General features: G+C 37.5%; 1 protein-coding gene across 1 annotated transcript in view; it reads right to left on the bottom strand.

The window, feature by feature from the left end:
- The window catches only part of ITGB6 (integrin subunit beta 6), a 46872-nt gene that overhangs the window by 16125 nt on the left and 17342 nt on the right, over positions 1-13405 (bottom strand). Inside the window, exons 4-9 of the mRNA XM_036387219.1 lie at positions 12369-12573; positions 11188-11434; positions 10132-10297; positions 9450-9611; positions 8614-8709; positions 3884-3973 (exon numbers count right to left, since the gene is read on the bottom strand). Coding sequence (XP_036243112.1) covers positions 3884-3973; positions 8614-8709; positions 9450-9611; positions 10132-10297; positions 11188-11434; positions 12369-12573 — 966 coding nt within the window. The remainder of the gene's footprint in view (positions 1-3883; positions 3974-8613; positions 8710-9449; positions 9612-10131; positions 10298-11187; positions 11435-12368; positions 12574-13405) is intronic.

Here is a 13405-nt window from a genome sequence, read left to right as displayed (position 1 = left end):
AACTGCTGAGAAAACATCTCACTGACTTGGCTTTGTGCTCATAGAAATTCAATTGCTTGCAAAATACCCCCTGCCCTTCAATCAGAGCACAGAGAACTTGCTGACCCTACTTCAGTGAGTCATTCTACTCAAGGTAGCACGATAACTCAATGTAGTAAAGGTCTGGTGGGGTAAATCAAAGTAAAAATAGAATAGGTAAAAACCTGTATAGACAACTCCCTGTCCTGCGTACATGTTCTGGATTCCTAGGAAATTTGTCTTAGGGTTGTAAAATTGTGCCCTGGGCATCAGTTTTGTAATGCTGGTAAGTTTGAATATGCCCAAATTTCCATTTCCCTTTGATTTGGAGGTAGGTGCTTGTGTCGCTATCGAAACAATGCAGAGTTGTCAATAATAATTTGTTTGCCATAGCTGGGCTCTCCCAAAAGGACCCAAAACAGCAAATCTCTAGGTAAAGCTATGACTGTGGGCATGTGCTTATGTTGCAGGATATATCACCAGTACTCTCTCTTCACTAGCTGCAAAATTACAAGGTGCAGAGTGCAACAGAGAGAAAATTAAATGCTGCTGAACACCAAATTGTAATACTTTGAATTCTGGAGTCTGTATTGGGTCATTTGAATGTCCCTTGCTGTTGTGAGAGATCAAATTATTCATCTTACAGCACTGAAAGTGAACACAAACTGTGATAATTTAAGATTTTTAGATTCTAATATATGTCAGTACTTCTAAAGCTTTAAAACTACTAAGCTGTCTGGCCATAGTTTGAGGACAAATAGCAGACAGTAAATAGCAAATAGCAGCTTTAAGCTGCTATTCACAGAGAAACATTTGTGGTTCAAAAAATTTTTTGAATGGAACAACAGACAAAGAAGTGCTAAATACTTGTGCCCTCGTGTAGCCTGTCCTTTCTAATACATTATTTCTTTGTTCTCATTTTTGGGTAAGTGCAGGGATTACAGACTGGGGAAAAAAGGGTAATTTTTCTGAAATTTTAAATTCTTGGAATGGCTTTAATCAAATGGCCTGCTATCTGTCACAAAGCATTTTGGCCTACAGCTCTGCAACACAAAGATGTGCAGAATTCAATGCTAAACAAAGCAGGCAGAAATATGCTTACAGAAGAAAATAAACTATACTTGGAAAAAACATGAGAATTCCTTGCAACAAATATTTTGACAGCTCAGACTTTCTTAACTTACTTCCTCTCTGAAGCTCTTATATGGCAACACATGGTGAATGGCATTAGCAAACCTTGTGTTTGCACAGCAAGTAAACACTCAAGAAGACTTTAAAAGTGTTAAAAGATTTAGCCTAACTCTACTCCCAGGGAGCAAAAAGTTATTTATTCCTTTTCTTGTGAGTGAAGAAGAGAGACACAGGACATTGAATTACACTTCTGAGAGCATAATGAAAACTTTCTAACAAAAGTAGTATTAGTTCTGTTTTGCATGTGATTTTCAACTGTAGGTCTCCTGTTATTTCCTTCTTCACAGTTGAAAAAAATTCAGATACCTTTACTCCTGTCAAATAAAGGGGTATTTAGTGCTTCCTGCTTGGAAGATTTTTCAATCACAAAACAATAATATTGTTAACCTTTAAGGTTAAGTGTAATAAAATGGACTTTGGGAAATTTTGAGTGTGACATGTTGCTGCTTGCACACTTCTTACATCATGAAAGAAATGTGGGATTTTAAGAAAGTACGTGCAGCTCTGCACCATGTCTGGTGCGTGGTCCAGACATGCTGTGCCTGGATGAGGTTGTGACAAGTTATGGCCCAAAGGCAGGAGCACCCTTCCTGCACCCTCCCTGCCACTGCTGCAGGGCAGCAAGCACAGAGCTCAGAGCTCCTCCAAACCGTGCCCGTGGAACAGACGGGAACAGGATCAGCTGAAACAGCTCGGGAACTGCATCGTGGTCACCACTGCCAGCTCTGGGGCCTGCTCTGCTCAAAGCATGCAGCAGCTAAAAAGCCAACAGAGCCAGGAGGCTGGAGACAAGGCAGAGGACATAACTGCACCTTTGTATAAACCTTAGTGTGCCCTCACTGTGTACTGCAAGCTCTTGTGGGCTTCACATCTCAGGAGGCACTCGTGAGAGTCAGGGAGGGTAAACAGATGGCCAGATAAAGCTACCAAGGGGATGGAGCCGCCAAGGAGAGACTTAAAAGACTGGGACTCTAATTTGGAGAGAAGATTGGTGTGTAGAAGGTGTCTCAGTGACACAATATAATGAAATTATGAGGACACAAAGATAAGGTGAATGCAGAGCTGTTATTCACCGAAACCTACAACTTGGGAGCTAAGGTGCACTCAGTGAATATTTAAAGCATTAGAAGTAAGTTAAAATAGGCATAAGAAAATTGTGCCCTGGGACAGTGGAACTGAACCCCTTCTTGTCATAGAAGACAACAGAAGCCAAAAATATCAGCAGGCTTAAAAAGGAGAGCAGGGAAAAAATCATAGGCCATAGGAACATAAGCAGATGCTAAGAAGAAGAGGCAAGGATTCACTCCTTACATTTTCAATATTCCAGTGAGGCAACTTATGTTACAGCAAAAGCACCAGGACACAGCACTGGGACAATTTTTGTGTGTTTTTTCCATTACTTACTGACAACAAAATGATATTTCAGCAACTAAATGTAGGAACCTGTGTCTATACATTAGACTGCCAGCTTGAAGAAATGCTGATAGGAACCAGATGTGACTAGGAGCAGGTTGGAATCCAGAAGTGAAATGCTATTGCCACTCAAAGTTTAGCAATAACTTTGTTCATAAGAAAATTTCCTCACCTTTATTTATTAAAATTTGTACACTCCCAAGATTAACCCTGAAGTTCTCCCTTTATAATTTTTCATAAAATGGAGAAACTCCTGGTATTTTGCACTTCATTTTCAAGGGTTGTAATTCAGAAATTGCATTGCCTTCATTGCTTTTATAAGAGTTAGAAGAATTTAGTTTCCTTCCTATCACTAAGACCAAAGTAATTTTGGCACAGTGATGATGATCTTATTCAGGTGATAGAAAGAAGAGCAGGAAAAAAGTAAGGAAAGAAACAGAAGCTATTTGCAAAGGGTTATTCATCATTGTGGACAACTGGTAGAGCAGGTCTTTAATAAAAATGGGCTGAGACGGAACAGAGTAATCTATGGAATATCAGTGTGTTTGTAAATTGATGTATCTGCGCAAAGATCTGTACAACTGCCTAAAAACATTCCTCTGACAGAAGAGAGCTTGGCACCCAGGATGTATTTTATAAACAAAGCTCTGAAGAGCAGTGCTGTGTTTATGTTCCTGACATAATTAAAGTGTTTCTTTGTATTACTTAAACAAACCCATTCAAGTCCTGGCATTACCTAAACAAACCCATGTTGGCTCCTATATTGTTCTTGAAAACCCCAGAACAGCCTCACAGAGGCAGCATCAAATTGCTAAAGCAGAGAAGAACACTGAGCATAGAAGAGTGTTTTTTTCCCCAGATATTCCTGCAAAGCAATTGTTTGTCTGCTCTGGTGGCAACTACCAACAGGAAGAGACTTGAGTCCCTATTGAGATGTGGAACTGAGAGACCTGAATATTAAAGAAGCATTAAGAGTAGGTATAAAATACAGGAATATGAAAAAGGCAATGCAGATGACACAATGACATAAATTCAGCATTCCAGCAGAACTAAAGATTGACAGAAGGTTATAGGAATTTGTTTCTGTGGTTTCTTAATCCTCAGAGTGAACACTTTTCCTGTTAAGGTCACCACCTAACATAAAAAATGATGTAATCATTCAGTTTCATAAAAGGAATCAAAGACATATCTTTTTACCAAACTGCAAACTAAAGTTGAATATGTAAACATGAAAGAAGAAGCTGCATTGCACCCATCTTACCTGATATGCAGAAATGATCAGCTGGAGAATATTTCCAGAATCCTTCTGTAGTCGTCCAACAGTAGCGCCAGGAATGAGCTTTGCATAATTCTGGAAATATAAAAATTAATTTAAAGCACAACAGAAGTCTAGGTGACAAGGAGCTACCATCTAAAAATAACTCCAAACCCAAAAAAGAAAAAACAAAAAAACCCCACCCCAAAACCCCAAAAAACACAAAACAAAGGAAAAAAAACCAAAACAACAAAACAAAACAAAACAAAAAAAAAAAGGACAAAAATGAAGGAGCTGACAACAAAACCAAGTAGATTGAAGCCAAGTGAAATAAATAACAATAACATTTTCAAGAATTCTTGCACTCTCCATTGCATGTGTCTTAATGAAAAAGTCAGATGGAGAAGAGCCGGTTTCATTTAAAATTCATTGAACATATATTGTTAAATCACATCTCTGTGATTGGAAGTTTGATACTATAGTATCCTTCAAGCTCTAATTTTTCAAATTTAGAGGGAAGATATGTTTTATCAACAGTTGTATTTCTCTTTAATAAAAATATCCAGAAAGAGATTCAGCTGCTCTGCTGTTGTTGCAGAGCTCGAGTCTTGGACCCTACATTCAGCAGCTGCAGTCAGTTTTTTATCTTTGCACACGTATCTCAGTGCTCTCTGGCTCTGATGGATTTTATGTTTGAATTTCTGTGAATAATACAGTGCCGATTTAGCAATTTATTTCAGTGGAAAGTTTTCTTTTCTTATTGCATTAAATTGCACTGTGACACTAGCATGATATCTGACATCTAGATTTTAAATACCATGAATTAAAATTTGCCTTGTCTGATTGTTAACTATGTGAACTTCCCTTGCTTTAAACCATGCCTTTGGAAAACAAGGTGTTCATCTTTTTAAAAAAGCATTGTAGCACCGGTTTTCCTTTACACACTATTATATCAATGCTGTTATTTTAAATAAAAGGAAAATATCCAGAGAACTATTAATAAACATGGGAAATTTGATACTCTTATATCCTTCTTAACCTTCATCTCTCCAAAAGCTCTGTGATTATTTTATGTATTATGTATGGAATAGTTATCATTCATTAGATTTCTAGTGCTATTGTAAATCGGTGGGATTAACTGCATTTTATGTTACAGCTGGCAACTTTGCATTCCTGACCTCTCCTGTGATTAGTGCCCTCTCAAGTATTCTTGGAATATTGAAACTCTGTGTTTGGTACATGTGGACCTTCTGAGAGAAAAGATTACAAACCTGGAATTTAAAATACAGTCCCCTTTAATCTGTGGTATGCAAAACAAACAGCAGGGATGTGCTCTTCTGAACACTTTGGTTGATCTCTCCTCTAGGAACAAAAATTTTCTGCATGGTGATACAAGGATGGTATTTCAAGCCCAGGCTGAGTGTGTGTCTCCAGTCCATTGGTTAAACCTCACTTCTTAGCAAATATTTCTGTTCAACCATTGCCAAAGTGAGGCAGACAGATGCTTTTGGGGTGCTGCTATTGCTAAATATCCAATGGATATGATGGAATTTAGTCCGTTGGCAAATATTCATTAAAAGGTGAACTGCCATTTTATAGGGATACTCTGATTCATGTAAAATAAATTTGACAGTTATATATTTGAGCTCAGTGGGGTTATGTCTATATTTCAGCAGTGTAAATGATAGAAGAATTTTCATCATAGTGTGCCACACCAAATATATAAAAATAATTTCAAATTCTGTATGAATGTGGAGAGTTTTTTTAGTTCAATTTTCAGCAGTGCAATACAGCCTGAAACCCTAATTTTCAACCTATTTCTCCTGTGATATAAAATGAAATAATTCCTCCAAAAAAGAGCAATTTTTGTTTCAAAAGAAATGCTGCTTAATCAGGACTAAAGATTGAGTCTTTTCCTTATCTAAGTTTGAACACATTTTTAAAGAATTTTCTTCAAAACAAATAATAACAGCAGTAGTGGCAACTACTTCATGAAAGCTTAAAGACCAGTGTTTTCTTTTGTACCAAAGTAGGCTTTGTTAAAATATAATTATTATTGCCATATTCACAGATGCTTTTTGAGTGAGTAGTTTTTATAGAATGAAAACATCCCCTGATGCATGGACAAGACTCAGCTGAGACTAATGATGCTAGAAGTTAGACATAGATGAATGTATTATAAAATACCTTTTTTTAAAAAAAATCCTTTAAAAAATAATCTCCTGTTATCAGGGTTCAATGTCAAGAAATTTCGCTCTTCTCTTGCCTCAGATCTAAATAATCTCTTGAGGTTATATGCTGTAGCTTTTTAGGTGTGTGAAAGGTTCAAAAGCAACACCAGCTCTGTTACAAGCATAGGTGTTCTGTGCTTGTGCACCCCTAAGATTTGTGTTAGATAATAATATACATGTAAGTGCATAAACTGAAAATTCAGTCGAAGAGGATCAAGAATATTACATGACTGAATTATTTTTGGCTAAATTGTTGGGGATTATGCAGGGCTAGAAATACAAAATATATATTTGACAGTCTGAACACTGCACTTAAGACTAATGGAATCTATCAAGTCTATTTAAAGAGGTGCTTTTTAAGTCCTCACAGTAATTTTAATGTAAGCTTGTCTCTGAGAACTCAATTATAAATAGTCACAGTCAGTATTGGTATCTGATGTAATTAAAAGCTGAGTTCAAGTAGATTTGAGATAAGATATTTGGGGAGAATCTTTCCACCTCAAAGGATAAATGGAAGGGGTTTTTAAGGGAGACTACAGAATCTCCACCACTGAAGCTTTTCAAGAGAAGTGAAACACCAAAACTTTTAGAGTCCTCTGCCACCACTCCAGGCTACCTGAGCAGGGACCTTACCACAAGAAGAATTCTCATTGTCTTGCTTTGTTCTTTTTACATTGTTAAGCATAGATACGGGTCATTTACCTTTATATTACAAATTTGCATCACAGAGATGAACACTTGGCAGTGTGTTCATTTATTTCCCTGTGTTTACACCCTACATAGACCCTTTAAAGGTAGTTGCTGTTTGGAAAAACTGCACTGTGACACTTGTGTATGATTTTTGTACTTGCTTTGACTGATTTTCCACATCACCTACAGGACAAAAAGCAGACCATAACAAGTATAGCTATCCATTAGTGGAATTAGTGAATATATAATAATATATAATATATAATATATAGTAAATATTCCATTAGTGGAAGAAAGCAGTATTAAAAGACAAAATCAGCAGGTAGATTATATTCAGTGGGATTATTATACACCCTGTAAAAGAGAAGGCAGTTGTACCTCCTTTTTTCTAACAAAGAAAGCAACAAGAGCAAACCATTCCCTAGCTGGGTTAACCATGATTCGTATTTTTTGTTAGCTATAAGCCCTTGTTTAGTGTTCCCTGTTACCAAAGGGTTCCTCTTGGTAACCTTGATACTGACACAGGGATACTGAAATGGAAACATCTTGATAAGAATGCTGGTGGTCAGCTTCAAGGGTGACCACAAGCGATTTCCAAGGTAAACCACAGTGCCATCAGCAAGAGAAATATTTCTTTGGACAAAAAAAGGCTCTGTAAATCAAACAGGTATTTCTCAACTACCTTCCTATAACAGCCCCTATTAATGAAGCACCTATTAAAAAAATACCTGTAAGGAAAAATGTTTTAGCTGTCATTAATTGGATCTCTACTAAGAAATAGTTGAAGCCACTGCATTTGTAAGTGGCTGACTCCTACTGTTATCAATCTAAATGTTTATGATACAGCTCAGTACTCAATACAGTCTTCAAAAATGCAAGGCAGTCAGTGCTTCAAGACAGAGAGTGTTACTTCCCTTGTCAAGGCTGTAATCTGAGAATCAGTTTATGCAGTTTGTGACTCTTGTTACTTTTGTTAAACAGCTGGAGCATCAGAATTACCCAAAGCAACTCCACCCCTAGAATCAGTTGCAGAAGTACTTGGGGGGTCTTCCCTGGGTTACACAGAGGATAGAAATAGAAAACCTACTGGTGACTACCTCAAGGACTCAGCTGCTCTCTCTTTTCCTCCCCTCTTTCTTTCCTATCTTCCACATGGCAATCACAGCAGAGGAGCACCTCTCCTCATTACTCTACTTCTGGTGATAATACAGAATGTTTTGCAAAGGCTTCTCCTTCAGAAAGCTGGTCTTATTCTATCAGCAGAATCATCCTTACTGGCTTCCTCTCAACCAACCTGAATAAATTTGGGCAAGCAATTTCTCTCTGCTTGTCCCCTTTCACACAGCAGGGTGTAGCCAGGCAGCCAAGCTTAGGCTGCAAAACTACTTATTACCCACTATGAACTCTTATCTAGAATCTCTTTTAGTATGTGAAGATAACTGCATGTTTCAGGTATATTCTTTATAAAAGTGAGAAAAGGTTCAGCTCTCCTCTAGCCTTATAAAATACTAAAGGCTAATCATAATGATGATACTGAATAGTTTAGCAATGCATAGTTTGTCAATCCTTGACTTAAAGGATTAGTGTGATTCAGCTTGAAATCTGATTTAAAAGTTACCTTAGAATACCAAAATCAATACATGAAGAAGCACTTAAGCAGAAGAGCTTTCCTCTGATTTACAATTTCCTAGTTATTTTTATCACATAAATATCTTTTAGAATTCAGTCTTTAGTACTAGAATTACTGTGTCAGCTGTGAAAAAAAGGTGAACTTTAAAACAAACATTGCAAAGCTGATCATTTTAGATTGCTCACCTCATATATGTGAACTTGCTCATTTGTTACAGCAAAAATTAATAGTACATTGTTTTGCACAAGTTTGTCAATTAATTGTCCAATTGTTGGATACTCCTGCAAACAAACAAAGAGAGGCACATAAATCTGTTTCACATGTGCTTTCAGTTCCTGTCTCCCATGAAAGACACATTCAAGTATCATAATGAACACTTTGTTCTCTGTGTAGTATAAACTTTAATTAGGAATACACATATACAAAATAAAAGATAGTGCATATAATTTCCTGATGTTGTTTTTAAGGAACCCCCTCTGTGAAAAGTACAGAGCCAGATTCCATAGTGGGGGCTTTGGCTCAGTAGCATCTGTGTTATATATACTTATTTAATCCAAAGAACTGCACTGCACCAATGGCATTTGTCCTACAATGAACACTATAGAGTATATATTCAGTATTTTTGAACGCTGAATCTTAAACTCGCAAGTTCTCATACAGTAACAGTGTCCTGCAAATTCCTGAACTGGTCCTGAATTCACACCCTTTCAGGGAACATAATTAATGCAAATCTTGCTTTCCCTGCAGAAGGAAATACTATTTAGTCTAATTCCATGGGCTTTCCTGTTGTAGAAATTGTATTTTTTCTTTCCCTTTTCTTAGTTATAATCTATCCTGATTCCATAGAAACACACTGTTCTCTCTTTACTGAAACATGCAGTTACAAATAAAATAGATTACATGAAATATCTGGATTCCCTAGCTTTTACACATTTCAGTGCTAAAACTGTAATTCACTGTTGCTTGTCTTAGTCTTTAAATTTCCAGAATGTGAGAGTGTACAAAATTTGTAGGTAATTACCTGAACAGTTGACATGGAATATTCATTATTGTGGTCCAAATGACAGTTCCCATCATTAGGAATAACAATCCCTGCCAGTTTACTGTCCATCCCAAAATGGGAATCAGCATCACTCACAAACACCAGCAAATGTAGAGAATCATTCCTCCAGCCAATTTTTTCCTGTCATTTTAAACACATCAGTTTAGCAAGATATACTGCATCACGACATAGAAAAACAGCAAAATATTTGGAGAACGGCATCTCAAAATGAATGAATAGCATAATTCTCAAGGAAGTATCAAAGACAACACATCTCCTAAGAGATGATTTTCATTCCATTGTCTTTGGCTAACATTTTGTTTCCCCATCCCTGTGTTTAATAACATGGGTTGGCCATGTTCATGTCAATCTGCTTACTACTCTAAACATAGTTAATAAAAAATATTTAAACAGAAAAACAGACACAGTAATTATACTGGTATTTGGGCTTATTTGTCCCTGGCAATTAAAAGGAAACTTAGACTAAAATATTGCAATATGCATGTTTTACTTGTACAGCCAAAAGTATTTTCACACAAATTTAATGAGGCTCTTGGATTGTGTTAATAATTTTCAAAAAATAATCTGTCACTTTGAAATACCAGCATATAATACTAGAAGAGATAATATATGGAATAATATATGTAGAAGTTACAATTACCTTGCAAACAGCTGCCTGCATAATTGCATCAAATCCTCCCTCTGGAGTGTCTATATTAGCAGAAATTCGCTGTCCTTTCACAATTTCGTTGAATTTTTCAGCATCATTTGTTAGTGGCAAAACATTTTTATATCCAAAGGTGGGTAAGCACTCGTAGGGTACACTTCTGCAAGAAAAGTGAGACAGCTTATGGATAATAGAGAGTGAAAAATCACTGGAATGGCTGCTTCAGAGGGCTGCCTGGATTAGTTTTGGTCTTCTGTCTCTTGTCTCTGCCTGAGAAGAATTAGTGAAAAACTTAAGATAATTAAAGAGAGTTCAGTGTCTTGGGCAATGGAAAAAATCTGCATAAAGGCTGGGAAATGCTTCCTGGAGCAGAGTAATTGAGCCAGTTCTCAACGTGCAGCCCTTGCCATGCCTCGTGCTGTGCCTTGATCTCATATTTGGAAGAATATTGGGATCTGTAGCTCCTTAATGGCACTCAGAGACAACCACCAAGGTGTTGCAGTCCTGCTCCAGGTTGCAGAGCCCAGCTTCTCCCCTACACAGGTTAGCTAAGGGCTATGCCAGCCAGGGGCTGGGGAGATTGCTAAACCTTAAGGGGGGGGGAAAAAACCAGGAGAACAGCATTGATGGCTAAATGAAACTGGTATTCCATGTTGGGTTTGAGTTTGCAACTCCTTAGTGTAATTCATAAAATTCTTTTATATATATTCTAGAAAATTAAAGAAATTAAAGAAAAATACAAAACTTCATACCACATACCTTTTTGTTAACATATAAAACACATTTGTAACTAGCAGCAAAAGCTAAAAGGCAGACTCACTACTAGATTCCTCTATCCTAATAACTTAAGGCTCAACGGAAGGATCATCAGAAGGTGAAACTAAAAGAACCAAATCTTGTTCCACAAACAGACTCATTTACAGCTGGAGGAGGGGAGAGTTTCCAGTGAAGCTGCTGAAATTATCAGCAGTGAAACTGCTGAAATTATTTTAGCCTAAAGATTATGACAGTGTTGGCATGCAAACAGATGTTGGGATTTTCCCTGCCTACCTGCAAGGGTTGTTTATTTCTGCAGCTGTAGTTTTGATAAATGGTGAAACTGGTTTTTCAACAAAAGATCCAAACCCCAGTCTAAAGTTGCTTGTCAGTTTTGACATCTCTTTGGAAAGAGTTGAACCCAGTTCTTTGATTGTGTTCAGATCATCATCCATGGAGGCTGAAAGATCCATGAGGTAGTAGAGATCAATTGGATAATCTTCAGTCTGGCGAACCTTGATCTGTATTGTTTCTTCATGTCCTATTAAGGTCAGGGGAAAGTGAGACACATATCAGCATTTCTGTGCAGAAACATGAGCAATGCCAATTCCTTCATAAACTTCAGTATGGTGACAATTATCTGGTATTTTAAAGCAACAGTAGCATTAACAAAAATATTTCAAAGATTGTCTGTCAACAAAAAAATCTCAAATAAGGGTCTGAAAAATTAAAAGTAGTTCTAATGTTTGGGGTTTTTTTAAACAGTTCTTCAGTAATGCCATAACCACAGAATTAAAACTGATTGCTATAATTTGAAAAACTGATTGCTATAATTTGAAAAAGTATGAAAACATCTCTTCAGCAGTATGCAGCTTTAGAAAATTTAGCTATGAAGCTAATTAAAACTAGAGTTAGAACTTTGGGGTCCTATCATATTCTTTAAAATTTTAAACAATGTCAAAGTGTATACAGAGATTTTATTCTCATTTCCAACACTATGACCTGACCTAACTGATTGTCTCTTACTTTTTTTTGTTCCAAATTTTCTCCAGGATAAATTCAAATCTGAGGGACCCCAAGGTAGTTCTGGAATGCTACCATAAATGCCACTGGTATCTTGTAAATCCTCAAAGCAAGATTTTATGTTGCCTCTGAGATATTCTGCTAGACCAGCAGGGGAGAGGCACGGGAGCTCAGCTGGGCAGGAGCCAGGGGTTTTCATTCTCTCCCTGCCACCTCACTGGCAAGAGAAGAGAGGAACTAAAAATATATATCCTTTTTTTTATGATGTACCCAGCACTTCTGAAAATATTCTGAACGCAGCTGAACCTAGTTGTCATGTGATGAGTCAACAGATAATTTTGACTCAACACAGGTTTTCATCTTTATTCTGTCAAGATATTTTTGAGCTTGTTCAACCCAAGAAGCTTCAGTTTATCACACTGTCTGAAATTAACCTATGATCTGTGACTTACCTGGTCGCAGCCTCAGAGTTAATTTCTGGGGAGAAATCTGTGTGACATCAGAACTGTTTTTCTGGGATGATGCAGTTAGGGGATCATTTTTGTGAATTTCTACTTCTGAAATGGGAAACTCAATCAAATTCAGCTGGCATCCTTTGGACAAAAGATTTTCCAGGGTATCACACCTCCCATGAAGTCCAGATGAGTCTGTGTAATTCTAATGCAAACAGGAGAAGGAGGGATGAGTTAAATGTTTTTACTGACTAGCCACCAGCACCTGCCCCACAAAAGGTCAGTCCAACTCAGGGAATGGAAACAAAGGTGCAAGTTTGTGCAAACTAGTGCAGAACTAGATATAGGTGGCACAGAAACCCAAATTTGCCCTTCATGGGTCATGTCACACAGGTGTATAATTAATGTAACTTACACCGACTTGTTATCCTGGGAGAAACTGCTCTATTGTTGGGAAATGGGAATTGTGCCACTCACTGCATTTGGTTTCTCACAGTACTGGGAATGATAACACAAAGCCCCTCTGAGCCACTGGTTTTTCTATCACAGGATTATGCCACAAATTCATGAGTGTTTCCTATACAGTTTAGAACTGCAGATTGAAGCACATCATTCAATAAAAGAAGAAGTCTTGCTGATAATAAACTCCTAGACAACTTGTGACAAACAGATTGTGGGTACCCAGTGTTTACTAGTTCTTTTTTTCTGACCTGCACTTTCTCCTCAGCTCTCATTTAACCTGTTTACTGAAGCAGGCATCAAGTCCTTGTTCCTCTGCCTGGTGCCCAGCAGCGGCCACAGCCTGTCCCCACTGTTCCTCAGCACCAGTGGTGCTCTCAGCATCCCCACACCTAAATTTGGCCCAGCATCCTCCTTGAACTTCTACCAGCCAGAGGAAATCAAAAGCCTACAGATATCAATTGGATATCTCACAGTTTATTGTCATTACTCAATTCAGAGCATTGATATGCATTCCTTTCCACAGCACTGCCTACAGGGTGGGTACTAACCTCACATGGTGGTGAAGTTAATGGTTA

This window comes from Molothrus ater, chromosome 7, assembly GCF_012460135.2.
Source record: "Molothrus ater isolate BHLD 08-10-18 breed brown headed cowbird chromosome 7, BPBGC_Mater_1.1, whole genome shotgun sequence".
NCBI classification, from domain to species: domain Eukaryota; kingdom Metazoa; phylum Chordata; class Aves; order Passeriformes; family Icteridae; genus Molothrus; species Molothrus ater.
The sequence above is the reverse complement of the archived record's forward strand: the minus strand, read 5'-3'. Positions and strand labels throughout refer to the sequence as shown.